This window comes from Fusarium oxysporum, chromosome 12 (genome assembly GCF_000149955.1).
Source record: "Fusarium oxysporum f. sp. lycopersici 4287 chromosome 12, whole genome shotgun sequence".
NCBI classification, from domain to species: Eukaryota; Fungi; Ascomycota; class Sordariomycetes; order Hypocreales; family Nectriaceae; genus Fusarium; species Fusarium oxysporum.
In genome coordinates this window covers 1223306-1243989 of record NC_030997.1, presented here as the reverse complement: position 1 = coordinate 1243989, position 20684 = coordinate 1223306, and the positions used below count along the sequence as shown (strand labels likewise).

The following is a 20684-nucleotide window of genomic DNA, read 5'->3' as shown; positions in this document are numbered from 1 at the left end:
AGCGGAGAAATTCACAGCCGCTACTCAAGGATTGGCTACGTCGTATAATAATGGCCCCCACTCGCTAGTTTTGAAACAAGGCTCGTATTACAAAAAAGGGAGCCTGTTCCAGGCATCAACTATTCCCAGTCGTAAGATGCTGGAAGATCAAATCAATTCTCTGTTTGCCCTTCGGGTCATATTTGTCAACGTATCTCTCCCCAAAAGGCTGCATCCAAGTGTCTGCAACATATCAGTAGAGGCCACGCAATAGGCAGCAGAATTACTCACCATATGTGGTCTGAGGCTTCGTATCACAAAGCCAGATGATAGTCTGGTTGACACTGTCTTTGAGATCACTTTTCGGAAAGGCTTTGGCAATTGCAGCATAGTCCTCTCTCGAAACACCATAAGCTGGTCCCGAAAAGTCCATTGCGATGCCCTTCGATACACATCAAGTTCCTTGAAATATGATATAGACCTTTCTGTATGAAGCGCGATCGCATCCCATACAAGTTGAACATTCCTCTCATGCCAAAACTTTCCATCTTGGTGCTCTTGTATGAACTCACGCGCTGCGAAAGCCCCGTCTACTTCGAACCGACGGTCAGCGTTGATGATGGGTGACGCTTCTGTCGTGTCCCAGCCAAGGTCGTGCAAGAGGGTGGCGACAGCGTGGACTTCGAGGTCGATGCTGTCACTGAGGGTTTCGTTGGCATTGATCATGAGGACTCCGTAGAGCCAAGACCGCATGACGTGCTTGTAGATGGGGTAGGTACTATGCTCCAACGCGAATGCTTCAGCATCTTGAACGATTGGCGTGTTGATGACTGATATGCCGGCGACTTTTCGCGTAGGATATGACAATCCATTGGTGTTAGCTTTACAACTGCCATAGAAAAGGGCCGCAAGAAAGACAATAGCTCTGATCCGATGGATGAACATGATGATGTTATTTGCGCTGTACTTCTGAGTTCAGAGGGCTTCATTATATTTATTTGGCCTTTGAGCAATATATAATGCATACGATGAGATATCATCATAATTGTGGAATTAATAATTCACCTTCTTCGAGCAGGAATTGCTGACGTGAGACTCTACAATGCATGACCGAATGTCCTACGGACCGATGGTACAGAATCACGGAAGAGAGAATAAAGTCCTCGTGCAGGTTTTCGATATCCTCTAGTTACATGGCAGTGACAAAATACTTAATGAGAAATGAAGACATACAGTCTTGTACTGGGGACAAGAGTCACTCAACCTGTTGATACATGGAACAACGTTCTATCAATATTTTTTACCCATCTCACTTTGTTCTAATATTTGAGGTCATTACACTTAGTGTTACTGCTATTGAAAAGAACTCAGGTGCCTTGCCCATGTCTTGTAATGTGTTGCCTTTACAGGTGCCCTGATTCATTTCAAGGTCTAAGCCCAAACTTCAAAAGTGTATCATGATCTATAAACCTTTTTTCCCAAGGCGCTAATCTCTATCTATTGCCATCCATGTCCATGGCTTTCATACTTATCGCTAGTCTGCACCCTGTAAGACCCGAGTAAAAAGGATTGCATCTTCACTCCTCGCTAAGCTCCTCGAGAGGCCAAACCATACCGGGAATGCGATATCCCAGTCTATCCATGTAATACGAGACATCAAGTCCATGAACTCTCCAAGCAATGACTCTCTCACCAATATCTTCCACTAAACCAAAGTTAGGTTTCATTAGCTCCAGATGAGGACTCACATGTCTCGAAGCATCGGGCGTCTCCCAGATTGTCATCATCAGCATCTCATCCCCGTCTACAAGACTCATCAGTTGTACGAATTTGTCATTTGAAACCGTTATGACTTCGATATCGCCAGGTTTCATCGGCTGAGAGCATTGAAGAGTGCCTGGTTGGACCTCCCTAGATTTGGATAGCGTGAAACTTGTCCATGATGTCCATTGACCCATGAACACGTTGAGGGGGAACGGCTGAGGGGTAGCGCTAGAAGGGATCGGATGACGCCTGAAGAGGTAAGAAGTTGCAGCTTTGCGGCTCAAGAGGAATGACACTAGATCGTGTGCAATCGACAGCTTAGGATGAGGGTTGACGGTGGCGATTTGGATATTCTCATCAGTAACCTCACTGAGAACAAAATCGATGGCTGAATCTAGGAGCATTTTCTCCTGCTTACGGTATTCCTCATCCTCCATTTCATGACCAGTTTCATGCCTGTCAGAAGAAGACTCAATGAACGACAGAATATCGAAGTCCGCATCGGCCTCAACATCCGGTCGTCGAATTGCAACAACTCCCGACTCCTCCTCAACTGGTGTTTGGACGACAAGAGAGTTGTTACGATCCATGGTGCAAGATATTGCTGTAATTTTAGATGTGTTGTTGTTGTTTGGTACTGGTAACTCTGGTGTTAGTTAACAAGATAGGGAACAGACAGAATAATCGGAAGCCTAGGCTCTTAAATACTAAGAGATTAGACGCATTCGCGCAATACGGTGTTCTGTTTTCATATTCATCATCATGTCTCAAAATTGTTAAAGGACTTTGTGCAGACAAAGGGCGATGCTTTGGAATACTGAAAAAGAGCAGTATGTCCTAGATATCAGCGAACAAAGAACATTCCGTTGCTCAAATACCAGGAAAACAAGTGAGTGTAGTTCGACGAACATGATGCTATCTGAACAATCCACCTACTATGTCAAAGCAAGAGACACCTCAATCGTCGCCCAAACCCGTCTAGCGTGTACTAGGAACTTTTGCATCTTAAGCTTATTCGTATGGTTCATGATCCCTGTCCCCAAGCTCTTCTTCCACCTTCCAAAACAGTGCAACCTCAAGAAAAAACTCGCCATTGCCCAATTAAAGCCTCTCGGCATTCTTGGTCTCGCGGGGTTATCGTTCTTTGCCAAGATGACCCTCATCTGGTGCAACGTCGATCGGGCTTGGTCACATTTTAGTGCAGTAAATGTTCGATTCTCGTTGGTGCAAGCAAAAGTGCCTGGGAGTCGTCACCGCTAGCGATAAGGCCTCCGCTAAATGAGTCTGCCGGCGATCATCATAGCAGCTTCTTGGCTAGATATGACCTTCCAGAAGCGAAACTGTTTCCGTGAACTTGTGTTCGTCATGATTCCCCGCCATGGATTGGCTTTCTTGGCATTGCGATTGCCTCTGATTGCGTGACTTGTCTATCTGTATAAATAGAGACTCTCCCCCTTTGTGCGACTCCCCGCTTTCGTTGTTACGACCAGTTCAAGTATCGTACATCATCATGAAGTTCAGCACTGGTGTCTCCACATTACTGGCGCTGGCTCCCAGCCATGGCCTGGCCAAGACTCACAAGCTGGAGTCTAAGAAGATCCAAGCTGATATGAAGACCAAGAAGTAATCAACCCTCAATCCTCGTACCAGTGAAAAAGTGTTAACAATATGTAGCCTCATGTCGAACCTCGAGGCCTTCAACGATATTGCCTTTGCCAACGGTGGTAACAGAGCCTTCGGTCTTCCCGGATACGACGCTTCAGTAGACTACATCTTCAAGCGCATCTCGAAAGTCAAGAACGCGAAAGTCTGGAAGCAAAACTTCCCTGCACTCTTCGCCTTTGTAGACTCGATTGAGCTCAAGGTTGATGATACGCCCGTCTATGTTTACGGCTTGACCTACTCACCCTCAACCTCTGAAGAAGGCATCACCGCCGAAATCGCGCTTGGTCCTGAAGGTGCAGCAGGTTGCGACGCCTCATCGTACGATGATCTCGACGTGAAGGGTAAAATCGTTCTCATTCAGCGCTTCCGCTGTCCTACCGGCGGAACTCTTGCTGGAAGAGTGATCCCTGCTGCTGCGGCTGGTGCGTCCGCTGTCATCATCTACCATGATCTTACAACGAATGTGACTGCTGGTTCTCTTAGTCAGCCTGATCCTGAGAAGCATGTCCCAGCTGGTTTTATTAACCTTGTGGATGGCGAGAAGATCAAGAAGAGGATTGAGGCTGGCGAGACTGTCACAGCGCACTTTCAACAGACGCAGACTATTGAGGAGAGGATTACGCAGAACGTTATTGCTGAGACTAAGGGTGGTGATCCTCGTAATGTCATCATGGTTCGTCACTCACTCCAATAATCAATAGCCATACTAATGACCATCCAGCTCGGTGCCCATCTTGACAGTGTTCAAGCCGGTCCCGGTATCAACGACGATGGTATTTCACCCTGCCTTGTTCTATCATGATTTTACTAACTCAACTAGGCTCCGGCTCATCTCTCATCCTCGAACTATTCCTCGCCCTCTCAAAGTACAAGACCAAGAACAGAATCCGCTTCGCATGGTGGGGCGCCGAAGAAAACGGCCTCCTCGGCAGCAAGCACTACACCTCCACCCTTCCCGCCAAGGACGTCAATGATCTTCTCGTCTATCTCAACTTCGACATGGTCTCCAAGGGTTTCTTCGGTGTCGCTGACACTGATGGAAGCTCGCATGGATCAAAGGCTCCTAAGGGATCCGAAGTTACTGAGAAGATCTTTACGGAATATTTCGAGAGCAAGGGTATCGAGGTCACGCCCGCTGTTTTGACTAATGGCAGTGACTATGCGCCTTTCTGGCAGAATTTGGACAAGCCTTTTGGATTCTTGCATACTGTAGGTGTACTCATTCGATTGTGCTTTTACAACTAACGAAAATTCAGGGTACGGCCGTTGCCCAGGATCCTTGCTACCACCAGGCTTGCGACACCATTGACAACCCCGATTCCAAGACTCTCACCATCAACGCCAAGGTAAGCCTTCTACTCAGGTCTTTAGTACTTGCGACTCTAACATAAACAGGCTGCTGCACACATCCTGGCTGTCCTCGACGACAGAGGAACAAAGCTCATCCCCAAGACCAAGACTACTGCCGCTTCATTGCAAGGTGTCCAGGAGCGAAGTGTCGGACCTGATCTGGCCCAAATTGACGAGCTTGAGGCGATGGGTATTCGACACTTGGGATGCGGTATTCATGAGATCTAGAAATTTAACTCGCAAAGTTGAGTTGATTATAAAATGACGTGATGAGTTATGAGGAGTAGTTTGTTGATAGATGAAAACAATCTAAGCGTATTCGACGCATGACCTCATTCACCCGTGAACGTGTCAACAGACTTCCACTTCCAATTCCTAAACCTCTCATAAGACATCGGATCAGTCCCCCAGTAGTTACATATGTCCTCCGCCGTCAACATTCTCCAATCCCTTTCAAACTCGGGCGGTCTCGGCGCCGAGGTATTAACCCCTTCATCCCACGCTATAACATCTTTCCTCTTTGCCCAATCTTCACCTGTGATCTTGCAGCCTTTACTGCGCTTACATCTCTGTCCGCAAGATTTGCATGCGTAGTTCTTCCAATCCTCTGCGTGATCGAATTTCCAGGCGTCGGATTTGCCGTGAGGATATGAACATGATCGCTGCGTATGGCCCATTTTGTTCTTGAGTCTGTTATCGTAGTATCTCTTTGCAAGTTCTTCGGTGTTGTAACGTTGGGGATGGCCGTGGCGAAGAGAGTCTCGGTAAAGTACGTCTGTTGTTATCCAACAGCTTGAACCTCTTTCGAGAGATGTCTCGAGAACGTAATCGCTTTTAGTGAGCATCACTCCATCACATACGTCTTTTGTCTCAAATTCGGTCGGGATGGATGAGTCGACTACCGTGATCTTCACCCGCTCTTGTTCAAGCTGTTGAAGAAGTTCTCGGTTTGTTGGGTCCTTCATCTGTGCCTCAGAAAGGTAAACTTCAAAGTCATCGCGAGTCATCCTCCAACTATCAGGCCTGGTGTTCTCCAAAAGCCATCCAAGTATAAAACTGTCGAAAGGATTGGAATGGCCGATGATGTAGTTGTGTCGGAGACCAGATGGAGGTGAGCTGCGAAGTCGTCGAGCACCAGTTCCAGCAGGATCATTATGAACTTTCTGACCGACCCATGACCATAGAAGCATTCTGAGATTGGCCCAGCAGCTCTCGTAATATTCTCTTTCTTTGTCTTTGTCGATAATGGTTCGTATGTAAGCGGTTCTCGTTGTTATCGCTGGAGCCGTCGTGTCTTCCATTGGTGCTGCAATAAGTTGATTCGCAAATTCGGTAGGATTGAAGATCAAAGCGCGGGCGGTAGCACAGGCTGCAGAAGAACAAAATTCAGTATTGAGACCCTATTGCTTCAGTGTCGTTTAGAGATTTGGTGTGTTTTAATCGCTACCAGGCATAACACCAAGGTGAAGTCGGCAAGTGACTCATCGCGAATCGAACCATCTCAAATACAAAACAGACCTGGTGTTGGTGTTTAGATCGTCAATAAAGTAGCACCAAGTAGCTATTAGACTAAATGAAGTGAGAAGTGACCTCAATTGTACCCGCCTCAAACCCGACGCTAAAATAGTCGTTAGTCTTTGTCATGCCTCTGTCAGACTTCTTCCAATATCTCACGACAGCAATTCACTGCCAGATCCAGCGACTGAGTTAAGGCTTGAATAAACTTCCTGTTAAAATAATTTATGTTCTATCTCTATGGGTATTTCTATACTTCATCTCTTCTATAATCTATGACCAGTCCTTTTACTGAAACTTGATGCCCTCAGCCTTCTCATAAGCATAAGGAACACTGGGTGTCTTCCATCGCGGCGTCACCTCCTCATCACTCAAACTCACAACAGGCTTAAGTATGCTCAACTTCTTCCCGTTAAAAGCGCTCGTCTCAAAGCTTTGGTACCATCCACCATCTTCCGACAACTCCTTACCAAGGACTCTCTTCCAGCCATCCCAAACCGTCATCAAAAGATCAAGAACATGATGCGATCCTCTCATCTCAGCCCACTGGAATCGCCTAGCGCATGCAGCGACAGTTTCGGGTGTGTAGAGGCCGACGTCAGAGCGAAGAGCGAACGCGTTGACTGCGACGAGAGATGCGTGAAACGGCGTAGCTTCCGCCGTTGATGGCGCGATCGCGAAGAGCGAGAAGAGTACCTACTGCGCCGAGAGCACCAGTGGTCATGTCGCTAACAGGTAGCGAAGGCAGGACAGCTTCGTTGTTGGGCAAGTTAAGGGAACGGCCAGTGACGTATGCTGATCCCGCAGCTGCATCAGCAATCTGTTGCCAACCGGGTCGCTCAGCATAATAGCCATCAGGGCCATAACAGTTCTCCGAAACATGAACGATACCGCGGCCTCGCTCGCCAGCCATCTTGAGGATGTCGTTCAATCCAAGGCCAAACTTAGGCATCTTGTTCATGCGAAAGCCTTGGATGAACACATCTGCCTCGGCGATAAGAGACTTGATGATAGCCGCATCCTCGGGCTTTCGCAGGTCAATAGGGATGGTGCGCTTTCCAGCGTTAAGAGTGAGCTGCATGATGTTGATATCAGGCAAGTGAGGGGGATTAACGCGAATAACATCAGCGCCGAAGCTAGAAAGGATCGTGCCGATTTGAGGGCCGGCGATAACACGGGTCATCTCAACGACTTTGATACCAGCCAGCGGGCGCTTATCAGCTGGATCGAGAGGAGGGAAAGCAACGGGCGGTGTAGGAATAGCGTGAGGTTGAGCCTTGACATTGATGAGGGGATGAGCAGCGAGGGACTTGCCCATCTCACTTTCGTTCCACTGCTTAGGTGTGAAGCAGATACTGCCGCAGTTGCCGTTGACAAGGTTTGTGAACTCAAGCTTCTCAGGTGAGAGTTTGCTTGTGAACTTTGCTATGTGAGCGGCTGCATCTTCGTTGGAGGTGATGGCCTCAGATGGGTCCACGCCGATAGACTTGAGGACTGGCTCTGCGTTCATGGAGCCGTGGAGAGAGTACCAAATGTCAGGATCAGAGGTAGGATAAAGCCCTGTGGTGCGATACTTGAGAGGTGTATCAACCCATCCTCGTTCCCAATCTGGCAACAGCTTCTTCAACTCTCCAGACTTGGTCAACGCAAAGACGTCCTTGCCATCAATATATGCAGTAGCGATGTTGCCAAACCAAAGTCCAGCATGTGTAGTGTTGACAGTGACTTTTCGGTCCCTATCCTCAACACCTCTAAGAGTGAGGATCTCATCGGCTACTACACCGGCCATGGCGTGAAGAGCAGCTGCTACGGAGACAGCTTTGATGGGGCCGGAGATGACTGGGAACTCATCGCCGGTGAATGTGACTTTTGAGAGGATGGATTCATCTTGGGTGAAGCCAGGTGTTTGAGAGGCGATGAGACGGAAGATGCGTTGTGTGTCTTGGGGGACGGGGACGAATGTGCGGTCAGTATGAGTACCGGGCCCATAGACGTCTGGGACTCTGGGTTCTTGTGACATATTGATGGTTATGAGTTAGGATGTAGCCAAGACGAAAATGAGATGATGTAAACTAGAGTGATAGATCAAGATAGAAATCGGGAAGATATCTTCGATGGTGGTCAGGCCAACGTCTTTTATGGATTTGAAATGACGACAAAGTCGGTGTAACAGCAACTTATCGTGATCACAAATCTTCAAGCATCAAGGATCCCATTTTTCAACTCCACAAGAATCATGCATCGTCACCATCTCCATAATCGGCCCCCGATCCGCAAACCAACGCATCGGCAATCTCAAACGCGAGCGCGAGCGGAAATCGGACATACGAAAAATGAGTGGAATCCCATCTCCACGCGCTTGCAACATGAGGCTCAAAAAACCGCCACGAGATAAGACGTTTCCAGGGACGAGAAGCTAATTTGTTGTATTTTCTCCACGATGACGCAGGGACGGAACGGAAGAGTGGGGAAACGCGGACACTTCCGCACTAGAAAAGATCTAGAAAATTTCTGGAAGTTGAAAAAGAAGAAATTGAAGAGATAACCACGTGGATATTGGATTATCGGGGGTCGATCCGATGGAGATTTTGCCACTTGGATTGATTCAAGTGCCGATGCATGACGTTGTTAAGATTAAATGCCGAAGCGCGATGGGAGATGCGGAATTAGGAGACTGGGAGCAAGGAGGGCGGAATTAACAGTCATTTTAGATTGTGATGTTTGGTGTAAATAAATATCATGCTGCAGCTACTGCTCCATTGACATGTAGAAATTATATCAGTCTAGAAAAGAATTGCTTCATTTGCATATCTTCACATCATGTCATCAATCAAGTCCGTCGCAATCATCGGCTGCGGTGCAATCGGCGCCTCATGGGGTGCCCTCTTCATCGCCCAAGGTCTACAAGTCAAAGCCTTCGACATCAATCCAGCCGCGGAGACATATCTTCGCAACTTCATCCGCGATGCTCTCCCCGTTCTATCATCAACCGGCCTTGTCAAGAACACAGAAGCCAAGCCTGAAGATGTTGTCTTCACCACCAGTCTTGAACAAGCTCTTCGAGATGTCGATTTCGTTCAGGAAAATGGTCCCGAGAGAATTGACTTTAAGAGAAGGCTATTTCAGCAGATGGGAGAGAAACTTGGGCCTGATGTGATTATCGCGACGAGCTCAAGTGGTCTTACCTGTTCTTCTATCCAAGAGGGTATGACTGCTGCAGCGCACCCTCAACGCTGTGTCGTCGGTCATCCTTTCAACCCTCCTCATCTTATTCCCCTCGTCGAAGTCGTCGGCGGTTCGCAAACATCACCAGCCACCATCGAAACTACAATGACATTCTATACTAGCCTTGGCAAAAAGCCCATCCACCTGCAAAAGGAAGTCCCCGGCCACGTCGCAAACAGAATCCAAGCAGCAGTTATGCGCGAAGTTTTCCACATCCTCCAACAAGACGTCTGCTCCGTTCAAGATGTTGACGATGCGGTATCTTATGGTCCTGGCTTAAGATGGGGAGTCATGGGACCGAACATGTTGTTTCATCTTGGTGGTGGGGAGGGAGGCATTGAGCATTTTGCAGATCATTTGTTGGGACCTCTTCAGGGTTGGTATGCGAAGGAAAATCCGGTTGTTGATGAGGATTTGAAAGAGAAGTGGATTGAGGGGACGAAAGGGGCTGTTGGGGCGAGGGGATATGGGGGGTTGGTGAAACAGAGGGATGAGGAGCTGGTTAGGTTGTTAAACGTCAGGAGGGATTGGGATGCTTTTGCAGAGGGAAAGGGCAAGCACGAATCATAGATACCATTTGACTTATTACCAATACACATTAGAGATGCATTAGGTTCGTATTCTGCCAATTGGTTTTGTCGCAGTGTATCCGATGTTTTTGAGTATTGTTGCGATGTTATTCACACTACTGCCACGTTGTTTCCTCTTCCCCTCTGCCCGCCTCACACAACTGCTGCTCGAAGTCGACCTCTTGGGCAAAATAATCCGTCAAATTGGACTTGGGATACATTCTCACGACTAAGTACTCCAGGCCACCCATTTCTAAACCGTTAACTGAAGAGTTCTGAACCTTGGGCTACCCTGAACAACTTCAAAATTTCTCCAGTGCTTTTGAGTTCCACTATCGACTATGTCATATTCCGCAGTGGAGCTGCCTCGGCATCACCAGCCCCACCACGCCGGGTCGCCCCCACTTGCCCCGGGGGACCCGGCAGAGCAGCGGAGTTCATGATGCAGGTTTTGTCTCGCGGCGCGAAGTCGGCGCCGATTGTACTCGTAAGCCCGGCGCACGGATCTGTGTCCACTTCATCTCCGATAAGAACGCCATGATGAAATTTCACCGCCTCTTGGCCTCCTCAAAATGGAGACATGTCCTTTATTACCATGACTCTTGAGCGCCCAGGCCTGATTAGAATATTGGCGCGTCAATAACACGATCGCATACGACTCTCATACAATATTGAGCATCAATAATTCATCCTTCCACTTTATATTCCACCATCATGGGATCCCTTAGCTTGCCGCGTCTTTACATCCTCGACACAGATTTATCCAACTTCCCCAATCCCAAAGGTCGCATTCTATCATGTTACATCAACGGCAGCGACCTTCGTACAGTCCATGATCAGATGAAGACGATGCCAGATGGAATCACAATTGATCACCAAAATGGCTTCATGTACTGGACAAACATGGGTCCCACCTTCAAATCCAACGATGGCTCCATCGAGCGCTCAAGATTAGACGGCTCCGAACGAACAACCGTTGTGAGCACTGGTACGGTTGGTGTTTATACCCCGAAGCAAATCACTCTGGCGCGACAAAGTCGGAAGTTGTACTGGTGCGATAGAGAAGGAATGAAGGTTATGCGCTGTAATCTTGATGGATCTGACGTTGAGGTTCTGGTGTCAACTGGCTCAAGTGCAGAGGACAGAAAAGATATGTGCCGTTGGTGCGTTGGTATCACAGTAGATGAGTCAATGGGATACTTCTACTGGTCACAAAAAGGCCCATCAAAAGGATCCCAAGGGCGTATCTTCCGAGCCAAGATTGACAACCCAGCACAAGTCGAGACAGTCATTGACAAGCTCCCCGAACCTATTGACTTGGAATTCGACGAGAGCACACAAACTCTGTACTGGACAGATCGTGGCGATCCTCCATCTGGAAATTCACTGAATCGTGCTTTTATCGGAGATCTTAGCGCCGCGCCTGAGCGGGAGGTTCTGGCTAGGCGACTACACGAGACGATTGGGCTTGCATTGGATAAGAATACGGCAACGGCGTATGTGACGGACTTGTCAGGAGGTGTATATGCTGTCGACCTGAAGAAGAAGACAAAAACAGTGCTATTTCCCGAGCTGGGCGATCTCACAGGCATAGCATTGGCGTAGACTAAGGTAGAAGGATAAAAGTGCATAGACTATTGAGCAATTATAATATATATTTTAATCTACGATATATTAGATTTGGCTTGCGTGCAGCGTGATCTGTCTCATCGAATAGTCAAAAGCATATTCCATATGAGTTACTCTATTTCTAGAGCCACTAATCGCTGTCCTGATACCTATTTCATACAGAACACTATTACCAAATTAACAGATGTGTTCGTCGGGAATCTTGGTGGCATAGAAAATTTAGAGCTGATGCATAAAGCAAAGCGGATTAGATCTCTGTAACTGAACGGTTAAGAAAAAGTAAGGTTCCAGTATTATATGTTAAAACTCGATAAACAAAAGGCTATGTAACTGTCCATCAATCAAGAACCTCCAATCTTGAAAGTCTAGTAGCGTACACGAAAGTAACAGAAATTTCACATAAAAAGCTTTCTATTGAGTCATAATAGGATTGACAACGCATAAAGATATAATAAACCCAGTTCAAAATCTTCGCCATGAATTTCTTCTTGTAAAGTCCTAATCTATTGCTCATTCTTTCTCTCTTGACCCGTCACGCTATTATCTCGACCTGTCATTTCAGAAAAGAAGATTGATCAAAATTTCGCCAAAAGCCTAAGGTATTCCATCCCACTCGACAGATCTCATCAAAGGAGTAGAGATGGAAGACTCACTTCCCAACCGCTCAGGAGGATCCAGCACCCCTCCACCTGACATGAAACTCAAAACGCCAATACGAACCGTGCGGGTACCTCAACTTCAGGCCTTACCGCAGGGTGTACCCCCTCCCCCGACAGCGCTCGAGACAGAAGACTACTACGGTCTCTGGCACAACACACCCCGACTCATCGCGCGATCAAACTACCCCGATGACCAATGGCCGGGCTTATGCAACAACTGGTCGCAAGTCGAAGATTATCATCCATTGAAAGTTCTCTGGTCAGATCCTGAGGGAATTCTCCAAAAGGAGCTAACCGGTGCGCTGGAGTATACACAGTGGAACTGCTTTGAGACCTATCGCATCGGAAGTGCACTGCAAGAAAATCAAGTGAAGCTCCTGATTATAGTCGAGGCTGGATCTACGAGCTGGTATCATGCCTGGATTGTCACGAGGGTGTGTAGGAATATCTTGAGGAGTTATGATATCATGGATGTTGAGGTTGAGGTCCAGGAGTGTACTGGTTGTTGGGCTATCATGCGGATACGGGAGTCGGTGGGACCTGGGGTGACTGTACAAGCTTGTCCCATTTGTCATTGACGCGGAACAAAAGGTCTATACCAAGAATTAGAGGGTCGAGATGGGTTTGTTTCGCGTCATTGATTAGTGAACAAGGAGGAGGCACTGCACCCTGCCGTTGACAAGACCCACCTCGGGTGTTGATAAAAGGGCAAAACACAACATGGGCGACTTACCTGGCAAGACATATTCAAGTTTCCTCCTCAATACTTCGATAAAACTTTGGGTTCTCACAAAGAAAGATGCACATTAGACAACCGCCCGTCATGGACCTTGAGTCAAGCGAGAGTGACGACTGTTCCCCTTTCGCTCGCTTTGCTGAACCGGTATCTCCCAGAGTCAGCGACGAAATCTCCCAAGAAGAAGAGGAGCCAGGATGGTGCAGAAGTACTCTAAGTAAGCATTCTCAAGTCTGTTCTCGATTCCTCTAACATGTATAGTTGTCTTGTCCTCGCACTTCGTCGTGATGAACACCTCCGGCTTCACAAACTGTTTTGGGGCCCTGCAGAGCTACTTCATCGGCGAATTTGGGGAGCCATCCTCTTCGGTATCATGGATTGGCTCAATGCAAATATTTCTATACTTCTTTATCGGGGCCTTCTCAGGCCGTCTTACAGACGCTGGATATTTCCGCGTTACCTTCTTCACAGGTTCTCTTGTCCATGTTGCTGGCATCCTTGCAGCCTCATTTGGCTCTGAGCTTTGGATCATGTTTGTTACTCTCGGCCTTGGTGTCGGCTTGGGTAATGGACTTATGTCTTGTCCCATGGTCGCTGTTATGTCGCAATATTTCACCAAGCGTCGAGGAATGGCGGTAGGGATCACAATGTGTGGATCGTGTACCGGTGGGTTGATTTACTCGAGCATCTTGCGCCAGCTTATTTCCAGCTTGGGGTTTCCTTGGACGATGCGTGTCATCGCTTTGATACAGTTCGTCACATTGGCCTTCGCGAACATCTGCTTGAGACCCAGGACTAGCGCAAAAAGTATATCCGGCTGGGTAGATTGGACTGCGTTTCACGATGTTCGATTCAATCACTATGCAATTGCAACATTCATGGTAAGTGTCGAAAGCGAAAGTGCTTGAGAGTGCCGATGGTCGATGTTTCTAACGTGTTTTCCAGTCACTACTAGGTTTATACATCTCAATCTTCTTCATTGTCGACTTCTCTCGAACGTCAATTTCACCACCACTTTCTTATCGCAACGGTCTAAATCTTCTGATGATCTTCAACGGTGTCAACGCCATAGGTCGCTTTGGATCCGGTCTTGCTGCTGACAAGTTTGGTGTATTGGGTGTCTTTGTCCCCGTCTTGGTTGCGACATCCCTCACCCTCTTCACTTGGATTTCAGTCAGGACGGTTCCGAGCATGTATGTCTGGACGGTATTCTGCGGGATATTCTGTGGTGGCATCCAGAGTTTGTTTCCAGCAGGGCTTGGATACCTTACTGCTGGGACAGAACAGCCTGGGACGAGAATGGGCATGGTCTTTGGACTCGGCAGTATTGCAAGCTTGATTGGGTCGCCAATTGGAGGAGCTTTGGTTGGAGCGATGGACGGTAATTATTTGGGTGCACAAGTATTTGGAGGTGCGACGATGGCTTTATCTGCGCTGTTCTTGGAAGCTACTCGAAGGGCGGACAAGAGGATGGTGCGTTGCTCCAAAGATTGAGATACCTTGTCATACCTGGAACACAATAGTCTGAAGGCTATTTCCGAAGTCAGAGTGATTAGACATGCCTTTATTATTATTATTATTATTATTAAACATAGAGAAATATTACTTTGAATGGGCTTAACGTTGACGCAGTGAAGCTTATTGTGTCATCTTCTGCGCTATTGGCTGAAAAGTTCCTGAAAGGGCTGAAGATGACAAGAAAATAGTGGGCCGAGTCAACCTTACATGACGCCTCAGACTCATCGTCTCTAACGTCGACATGACATCTCTGCTAGCGAATGGCTTGTTAATATGGAACGCAATGACAGAGAGACCAGCACCAATGATAGTACTACTGTATTCCCGAGCGAATTCCCTGACGGTAGGGACCTGCTAGACCAGCCCGGCTTTTCTGACCTTGGCTTCTGCTCCTTTCAGAGCCCGTTCAGTGATGAAATCAATCCTCAATTATTATACCCTGTCTCGGGAATAGGAGATAGCCTGGGGCCTGGGGACAGCCCAGAAGTCAACTCAATTCCTCCATTTGGGCCCACCGAAACTCTAGCTCCCATCGCATCAAACGTACGGGCTGAAGCCAGCACTATCTCAAACCCACCGCCCAAGACTGGAAAGCGACTCTCTCTCAACTCAGTCCGCATTCTCAACAAATGGCTCTCGAATCATACACATCACCCGTACCCCAGCGTCCGAGATGTCGAAGCGATAGAGAGGCAGACAGGATTGACTCGACAGCAAATCCTGAACTGGTTCGCCAATGCTCGTCGTAGGAAGAAGTTCAATCCACTAGAAACAACGGATCCAAGTTCGGCAGAGGCTAGCCCCCGGGACATACCCCTGCGTCGACCACCTACGCCAACCGTCCAACAAAGTCCACTCGAGCGATGGGAGAACTCACCGCCTGAAGACGAGCCATCCACCATGGCTGCTATTGCAAGGGCAGTATCCGGCGCAAGTGGTTCCATCGACCAACCCCACGGTACGCGAACGAGACGCGGCAGGGCACCATCGTCGACTGGTACCTGGGCGACAACCGACACCTCTGATTCAAGTCGAAGCTCGCAAGCCTCGGGCTACTCACATACATCCAATCGGTCACTCAATAGAGTCATCAAAAAGCGTCGGCGAGGAGGTCTACGGACCAGAAATGATGAAAAGAGAGGTCTCTCTGTTGCTTGTCATCGCTTTCAGTGTACATTTTGCACTGAGACGTTCAAGTTGAAACATACATGGTCCAGACATGAGAAGACACAGCATCTCTCTCTTGAGCAATGGGAGTGTTCCCCTCTTGGTCCAACGGCTCTCAACGAGGGATCAGAAACTGTTTGTGTTTATTGCGGTTTTGTAGATCCGGATAATAGGCACTTCGAGGAACATAACCATGACTTATGCCATAAACGCGAAAGGGGAGAGCGGGTATTCTACAGAAAGGACCATCTACGACAACACCTTCGTCTCGTCCATGGATCAGAGTTTATGAAGTGGCCAATGGAGGAATGGAAGTCTAAGCATGAGGGTGTCTTGTCACGTTGCGGTTTCTGTGATATTGCTATGACGACATGGTCGGAGCGGGTGAACCATCTTGCAGAGCACTTTAAGGAGGGCAGGACCATGGCAGATTGGAAAGGGAACTGGGGATTTGATGCTGCAACGCTCGATATGGTGGAGAACCATATGCCTCCCTGTAAGTGAATAGCTCTTAGCTCATTCGTGTTACTTACTATTGTGCAGATTTGATAGATTACGAGCGCAATTCACCCCTCCCGTTCTCTACGCAGCAGGGTGCGCCATACAGTTCAACAAGCGCCTTTGAACTACTGCAGCTGGAGCTAGACTATTTCTACGCCAACTACACCGATATCAACCACAGCATCCCCTCCGATGAGACTCTTCATTTCGAAGCCTGCTGCATCATCTTCGGAGCGGAAATGAACTATCAACACCCCTCAACAGCAACATCCTGGCTTCGCGATCTCATAATGGGCACACAAGATATCGTCAACAAAGCACGAATGACGCCTATGAAGAGTGCAGCCAGGTCTCGATTCTCAGAGTTGAAGATTCATAGCAAGAAAGATATCTTTGAGGACTGTAAGCTTGAGACGTCGCTAAGGCAGTATGTTGACATGCTGCAGTTGTTGAACCTGGAGATTGGAGATGTCGAATTGCAGAAGGAGGCTTGTTCGATCATCAACCATATGCCTGATGCTTCGCCCATGTTTAGCCAGTTGTTGATTGGTTTGGTCTATGGGTCAACAAGCTGGTTGGCTTCGTTTCGAGAGAGGGTAGGACTACCGCCGTCTGAAGTTGTTTCATCAAACACGCAAGAAGGCCTCGTCCCTCCTCTACTTTCCTCTGGCGGTCTCCCTGCCATATCCAGTAATGATCATGAGCATTGGAGACCACCGAGTGGTTCCAACTCGCCACCTATATCTCTGGGACAGAAGATCGTTTCGCTGAACGATGGCAACATGTACAGAGGTCTGACCAGAGACTTGACCCGCTACGTCGCGAGAACCATTTCACCTCTGAATCCAACAAGCCACATCCCAACTGACGAAGAACTCCAATATCAAGCACGATGGATCATGTACGACAGGTAAGAATTACGATCCTCTCACGCAAACCTCCACTGACTTGGTTTCCAGCCACGACGTATGGAATCAGACTCCAGCCGATAATCTAGATTGGCTCACCGAGTTCAAGAGGGACTCTGGCTTCTTCTAGTTCTCGCTAAGATCGATAGTCTCATCTTAAATAAGAACCATTGTGGACATGAGGGCTGATGCTTACTTTAAATCGCTCACACCTTTCCGGCCCTGTTTAGTGTTGAGCCGAGAGACTGGATACGCCAAGCCGTATTCCCCAATGAACAAGCTCGTGTGGCAGGGTAGCCTAAGTCAGCGGCCGACCCTTGAAGCCAGTCCCACTGAGTCATGTAAAATTACTGGTCCGCGTAAAGGAAATTCCACATGGAAATAAGCATATCTCCATTGCTAAAAAGCCTCATGATGCATCGCGACAAAACAGTCCTCCAACTCGGAAAAGCAAAGCCGATATCGACTGTTACAAAGCGATGGATAGCATTAACAATAAAGCTACCATTTATGCTCTCCCTTGAATCTCAAACCTTCCAAAATGCTACAGTCTCTTGGCAAAAACAAGTCTAGATTACCATCAACAGCTCAGGGTCCACTCCGCACTAAACCATTCCTGACCCTACGCCGCCAAAATACGACGTTAGCTTCGGTAGTTCAACCAAACTTTATTGGCGATGTCACTCTTTCAGGCTAAGAAGAGAAATTTTGCTTGTTTATCTTATAAATCTGATAATCGGAGTGGAGAACGTGAGGGGGGGTGACTGATTGATAAGTCTGACCATTTCTCCTTTGTTGGTTCTTGGATCTCAACGTACTGGCAATTTGTTTGCAGATCAAAATGGCTGAACAAGGTGGATTTGGCGAAAGCCTTCGCAGTGAGTATTGACTTGTAGAGTATGGGCTATACGCTGATGCAGTGAAGCGTTCTTCTTGGGAGCGGCGGCAAAGTCGAAGGAGGAGAGACGCCTTGTCAGGAAATTAGGTTTGTCCAGTCGTAACCGCTTGTTCTTTGCCGATGCTGACGTTTTCCAGATTTCTTCATTATGGTATGTATCTCAGGCAATTTGGTTCATGGGTGATACTGACAGAGCCAGACATACTGCTGTCTGAGCTACTTCTTCAACTTCCTCGGTAAGGCAAACCTTCATGATGCTTCAGACCATCTGACTGACCAAATGATACACAGATCGTGCGGCATTTGCCAACGCCTATGTAAGCTTAACTAAGTCAGTCTGTTGGCAGGCACACTGACGATTCAGGTCGCTGGCCTTCGTGAATCTCTCAACATGACTGGTCATGATTACAACAATGTTCTCTCCGTGACCACCGCAGGGTACGTTTCATTAGTCTTATGCAAGACGGCTACTGTTCGAGTACGAACGATTTGGCTGTACTGCACAGACACTTCACATCGAGCGGCATGGAGATAACGGGACGCGTAATATGGGCATATGATGAGCAAAACTCGGACGAGGGGGGTCTGACAGTAAGTTAACTTCACACCAGCGCTACTAATCCTGCCAGCTCATATATCATAGATGGCTAGTGCCGCCGCAAAGACCGTCACTCAACTCTGTGTCATCAGATTCTTCCTCGGTTTGGCTGAAGCTAGTACTTATGCGGGCACTATCTACATCATTGGAGCATGGTATAAGCCTGAAGAGATCTCCAAGCGAACTGCCCTCTTCACTGCCTCAGGCCAAGTCGGTACCATGTTTGCCGGTGTCATGATGACAGCCATTCATAAGGGCATGAGAGGCATGTCTGGCCTCCAAGGATGGCAGTGGGTGTTCTTGATCGGTAAGTTGAGTCGTACACAGGGCTAAACTGGAGCTGACAGCTGTAGACGGCATCATCACCCTTCCCATTGCCCTGTTCGGCTTCCTTTACTTTCCTGATATTCCTGAAATCACGAAGGCGAAGTATTTGTCCCAAGACGAGAGGAAGTTGGCGGTTGCCAGGCTCCCCCCAATCAAGACCGACGGGCACAATATCATGCCCATGTCTCTGATCAAGCGCGTATTTCTTACTCCCATGTTGTATGTTTCTCCATGAACCCGATGCCAATTTGGTTCTGACCTCCCCGTTAGCTGGATTCTCTTCTTTTGGTCACCTGTCTGTGCCAGTGTAGAGGGGTTCCCCTTCCAAAACACATTCCTCCTCTGGCTCAAGTACTACAACGACAAATTCTCGCAAACCCAAATCAACACTTACCCTCTTGGCGTGCAAGCTGTTGGTATCGCTGCGAATATGCTTGCAGCATGGCATATGGACGCAACCGGCCAGCGTGTCCCAATGGCCATCCTCGCCGTCCTTCTTCAGGTTGTTGTAGGAGCTATGCTTCTCGTGAGGAATCTGTCTGACGCTGGGGTCATGTTTGCCTTTTATCTCGCCGGATCAGCGTACATGGTCAACCCCCTTATCTTTGGTTGGGCAAACATCATCCTGCAGCGAACAGGTGATGATGCCATGCGCAGTGTGACGCTGTACTCCATGAATATCGGCTCCATGGTCCTTTGGACATTCTGGGGCATTATCTTCTATAGTGCTGCTGATGCGCCTTATTGGAAGAAGGGTGCTATCTCGCTTCTTGTTTGCTGTGGTGTCATGTTCTGTTACATCTGGCTGGTCAATTATGTAAGTGTTACATTACTGAGTCCGCCGTTTGACAACCGCTAACCAAGCATTTCTAGCTCGACAAACTCACCATGAAGAAGTATGGCGACCGAACTGTGGAGGATCTCGAGGAGCCTATCGAAGTGAGCGAATCTGACAAGGGTGATGCTACCAAAGTATCGGAAAAGAACATAACTTCGTGAAAAGATTGTTGTCTCAGAGATATGAGGACAAACCCCAGAAAAGGAGCGGCGTAAGATAATTGAGTATGGTTGTTCGTGTCGGATACGAGTTGCTGTCGTATGTATGATGGGCACCGACTTCCGGAGTTGTCACGTAGCCTGAAGCTATGAAAGAAATATCTGCATCGGATAAGATTTGTATTCTAGGCGCGCTCACTTCTTCTCACCCAGAGCTATGCTCTCCTTTCGATCAACCTGTGGTTTAGAAGTACCAATCTTACAAACCCCGCTCCTGATGCCTTGCATGTATCTAATTTTAAAGTCATTTGCTTCCCATCACTCTCAATCGTTCACTGACCCCGAATCAGCAGAGCAAGGATATTACCAGGGATACGGCTCGCGCCTGGTGCTGTAGAGAAGATCTTGCAGGTTTGATCAGCCTCTATGTAGGCTGCACCACCGCATCCTGATGTTTGTGTAAAGACATCAAGGCAAGCCTTGAAGCTGATTCCCCGGATGGGAGTACCAATACTGAAGATGATGCGTGGTAGAGTGTCGCACACGATTTGGAAGGAATCGCCGTTGGTCGCATTGAACGGATTGTCTATATCATTATTCTATCTTAGTATCGGTCAAGGCTGAGCTTCATAAATGTATAGAGTGCTGTTATGTTGGTCTGGTAGGAGGTAGAGCCTCTC

At 48.0% G+C, this 20684-nt stretch overlaps 10 protein-coding genes across 11 annotated transcripts; 5 read left to right on the top strand and 5 right to left on the bottom strand.

Annotated features, from left to right (window-relative positions):
* Positions 1–115: 115 nt before the first annotated feature.
* FOXG_13551 (uncharacterized protein) lies at positions 116–924 on the bottom strand (the record flags this gene model as incomplete). The annotated part of the gene is made up of 3 exons (XM_018393536.1): positions 116–222; positions 271–421; positions 493–924. 3 exons carry the CDS (start codon positions 922–924, stop codon positions 116–118), a joined length of 690 nt encoding a protein of 229 aa, XP_018252818.1.
* A 490-nt stretch (positions 925–1414) lies between these two features.
* On the bottom strand, positions 1415–2377 carry FOXG_13550 (uncharacterized protein). Of its 2 annotated transcripts, XM_018393535.1 has the most exons (2): positions 1728–2377; positions 1415–1684 (listed from the first exon to the last, which is right to left on the bottom strand). In XM_018393535.1, the coding sequence occupies exons 1-2, from the start codon at positions 2331–2333 to the stop codon at positions 1514–1516; spliced, it is 777 nt and encodes a 258-aa protein (XP_018252817.1). In that variant the 5' UTR covers positions 2334–2377; the 3' UTR covers positions 1415–1513. The 2 variants fall into 2 exon arrangements, with proteins under 2 accessions (XP_018252817.1, XP_018252816.1); XM_018393534.1 differs by having other exon boundaries at positions 1415–2377.
* Positions 2378–3207: 830 nt separating this feature from the next.
* FOXG_13549 (uncharacterized protein) lies at positions 3208–6080 on the top strand. The gene is made up of 6 exons (XM_018393533.1): positions 3208–3366; positions 3418–4081; positions 4130–4181; positions 4229–4617; positions 4665–4754; positions 4804–6080. Exons 1-6 carry the CDS (start codon positions 3254–3256, stop codon positions 4984–4986), a joined length of 1491 nt encoding a protein of 496 aa, XP_018252815.1. The 5' UTR covers positions 3208–3253; the 3' UTR covers positions 4987–6080.
* Positions 4977–6228, bottom strand: FOXG_21201 (uncharacterized protein). The gene has a single exon (XM_018401515.1). It carries the CDS (start codon positions 6057–6059, stop codon positions 5091–5093), a length of 969 nt encoding a protein of 322 aa, XP_018252814.1. The 5' UTR covers positions 6060–6228; the 3' UTR covers positions 4977–5090.
* A 315-nt stretch (positions 6229–6543) lies between these two features.
* On the bottom strand, positions 6544–8312 carry FOXG_13548 (uncharacterized protein). The gene is made up of 2 exons (XM_018393532.1): positions 6890–8312; positions 6544–6819 (listed from the first exon to the last, which is right to left on the bottom strand). The coding sequence occupies exons 1-2, from the start codon at positions 8291–8293 to the stop codon at positions 6562–6564; spliced, it is 1662 nt and encodes a 553-aa protein (XP_018252813.1). The 5' UTR covers positions 8294–8312; the 3' UTR covers positions 6544–6561.
* Positions 8313–9093: 781 nt separating this feature from the next.
* FOXG_13547 (3-hydroxybutyryl-CoA dehydrogenase) lies at positions 9094–10068 on the top strand (the record flags this gene model as incomplete). The annotated part of the gene is made up of 1 exon (XM_018393531.1): positions 9094–10068. One exon carries the CDS (start codon positions 9094–9096, stop codon positions 10066–10068), a length of 975 nt encoding a protein of 324 aa, XP_018252812.1.
* Positions 10069–10504: 436 nt separating this feature from the next.
* FOXG_21200 (uncharacterized protein) lies at positions 10505–10606 on the bottom strand (the record flags this gene model as incomplete). The annotated part of the gene is made up of 1 exon (XM_018401514.1): positions 10505–10606. One exon carries the CDS (start codon positions 10604–10606, stop codon positions 10505–10507), a length of 102 nt encoding a protein of 33 aa, XP_018252811.1.
* Positions 10607–10670: 64 nt separating this feature from the next.
* FOXG_13546 (alcohol dehydrogenase) lies at positions 10671–11751 on the top strand. Its single transcript, XM_018393530.1, has one exon. The coding sequence runs from the start codon at positions 10782–10784 to the stop codon at positions 11670–11672; it is 891 nt and encodes a 296-aa protein (XP_018252810.1). The 5' UTR covers positions 10671–10781; the 3' UTR covers positions 11673–11751.
* A 585-nt stretch (positions 11752–12336) lies between these two features.
* Positions 12337–17315, top strand: FOXG_13545 (uncharacterized protein; the record flags this gene model as incomplete). Its single annotated transcript, XM_018393529.1, has 7 exons — positions 12337–12789; positions 13155–13308; positions 13563–13655; positions 14164–14284; positions 14900–15567; positions 16320–17187; positions 17237–17315. 7 exons carry the CDS (start codon positions 12337–12339, stop codon positions 17313–17315), a joined length of 2436 nt encoding a protein of 811 aa, XP_018252809.1.
* A 1411-nt stretch (positions 17316–18726) lies between these two features.
* Positions 18727–20323, top strand: FOXG_13544 (uncharacterized protein; the record flags this gene model as incomplete). The annotated part of the gene is made up of 4 exons (XM_018393528.1): positions 18727–18988; positions 19035–19227; positions 19279–19825; positions 19882–20323. The coding sequence occupies 4 exons, from the start codon at positions 18727–18729 to the stop codon at positions 20005–20007; spliced, it is 1128 nt and encodes a 375-aa protein (XP_018252808.1). The 3' UTR covers positions 20008–20323.
* Positions 20324–20684: the final 361 nt, after the last annotated feature.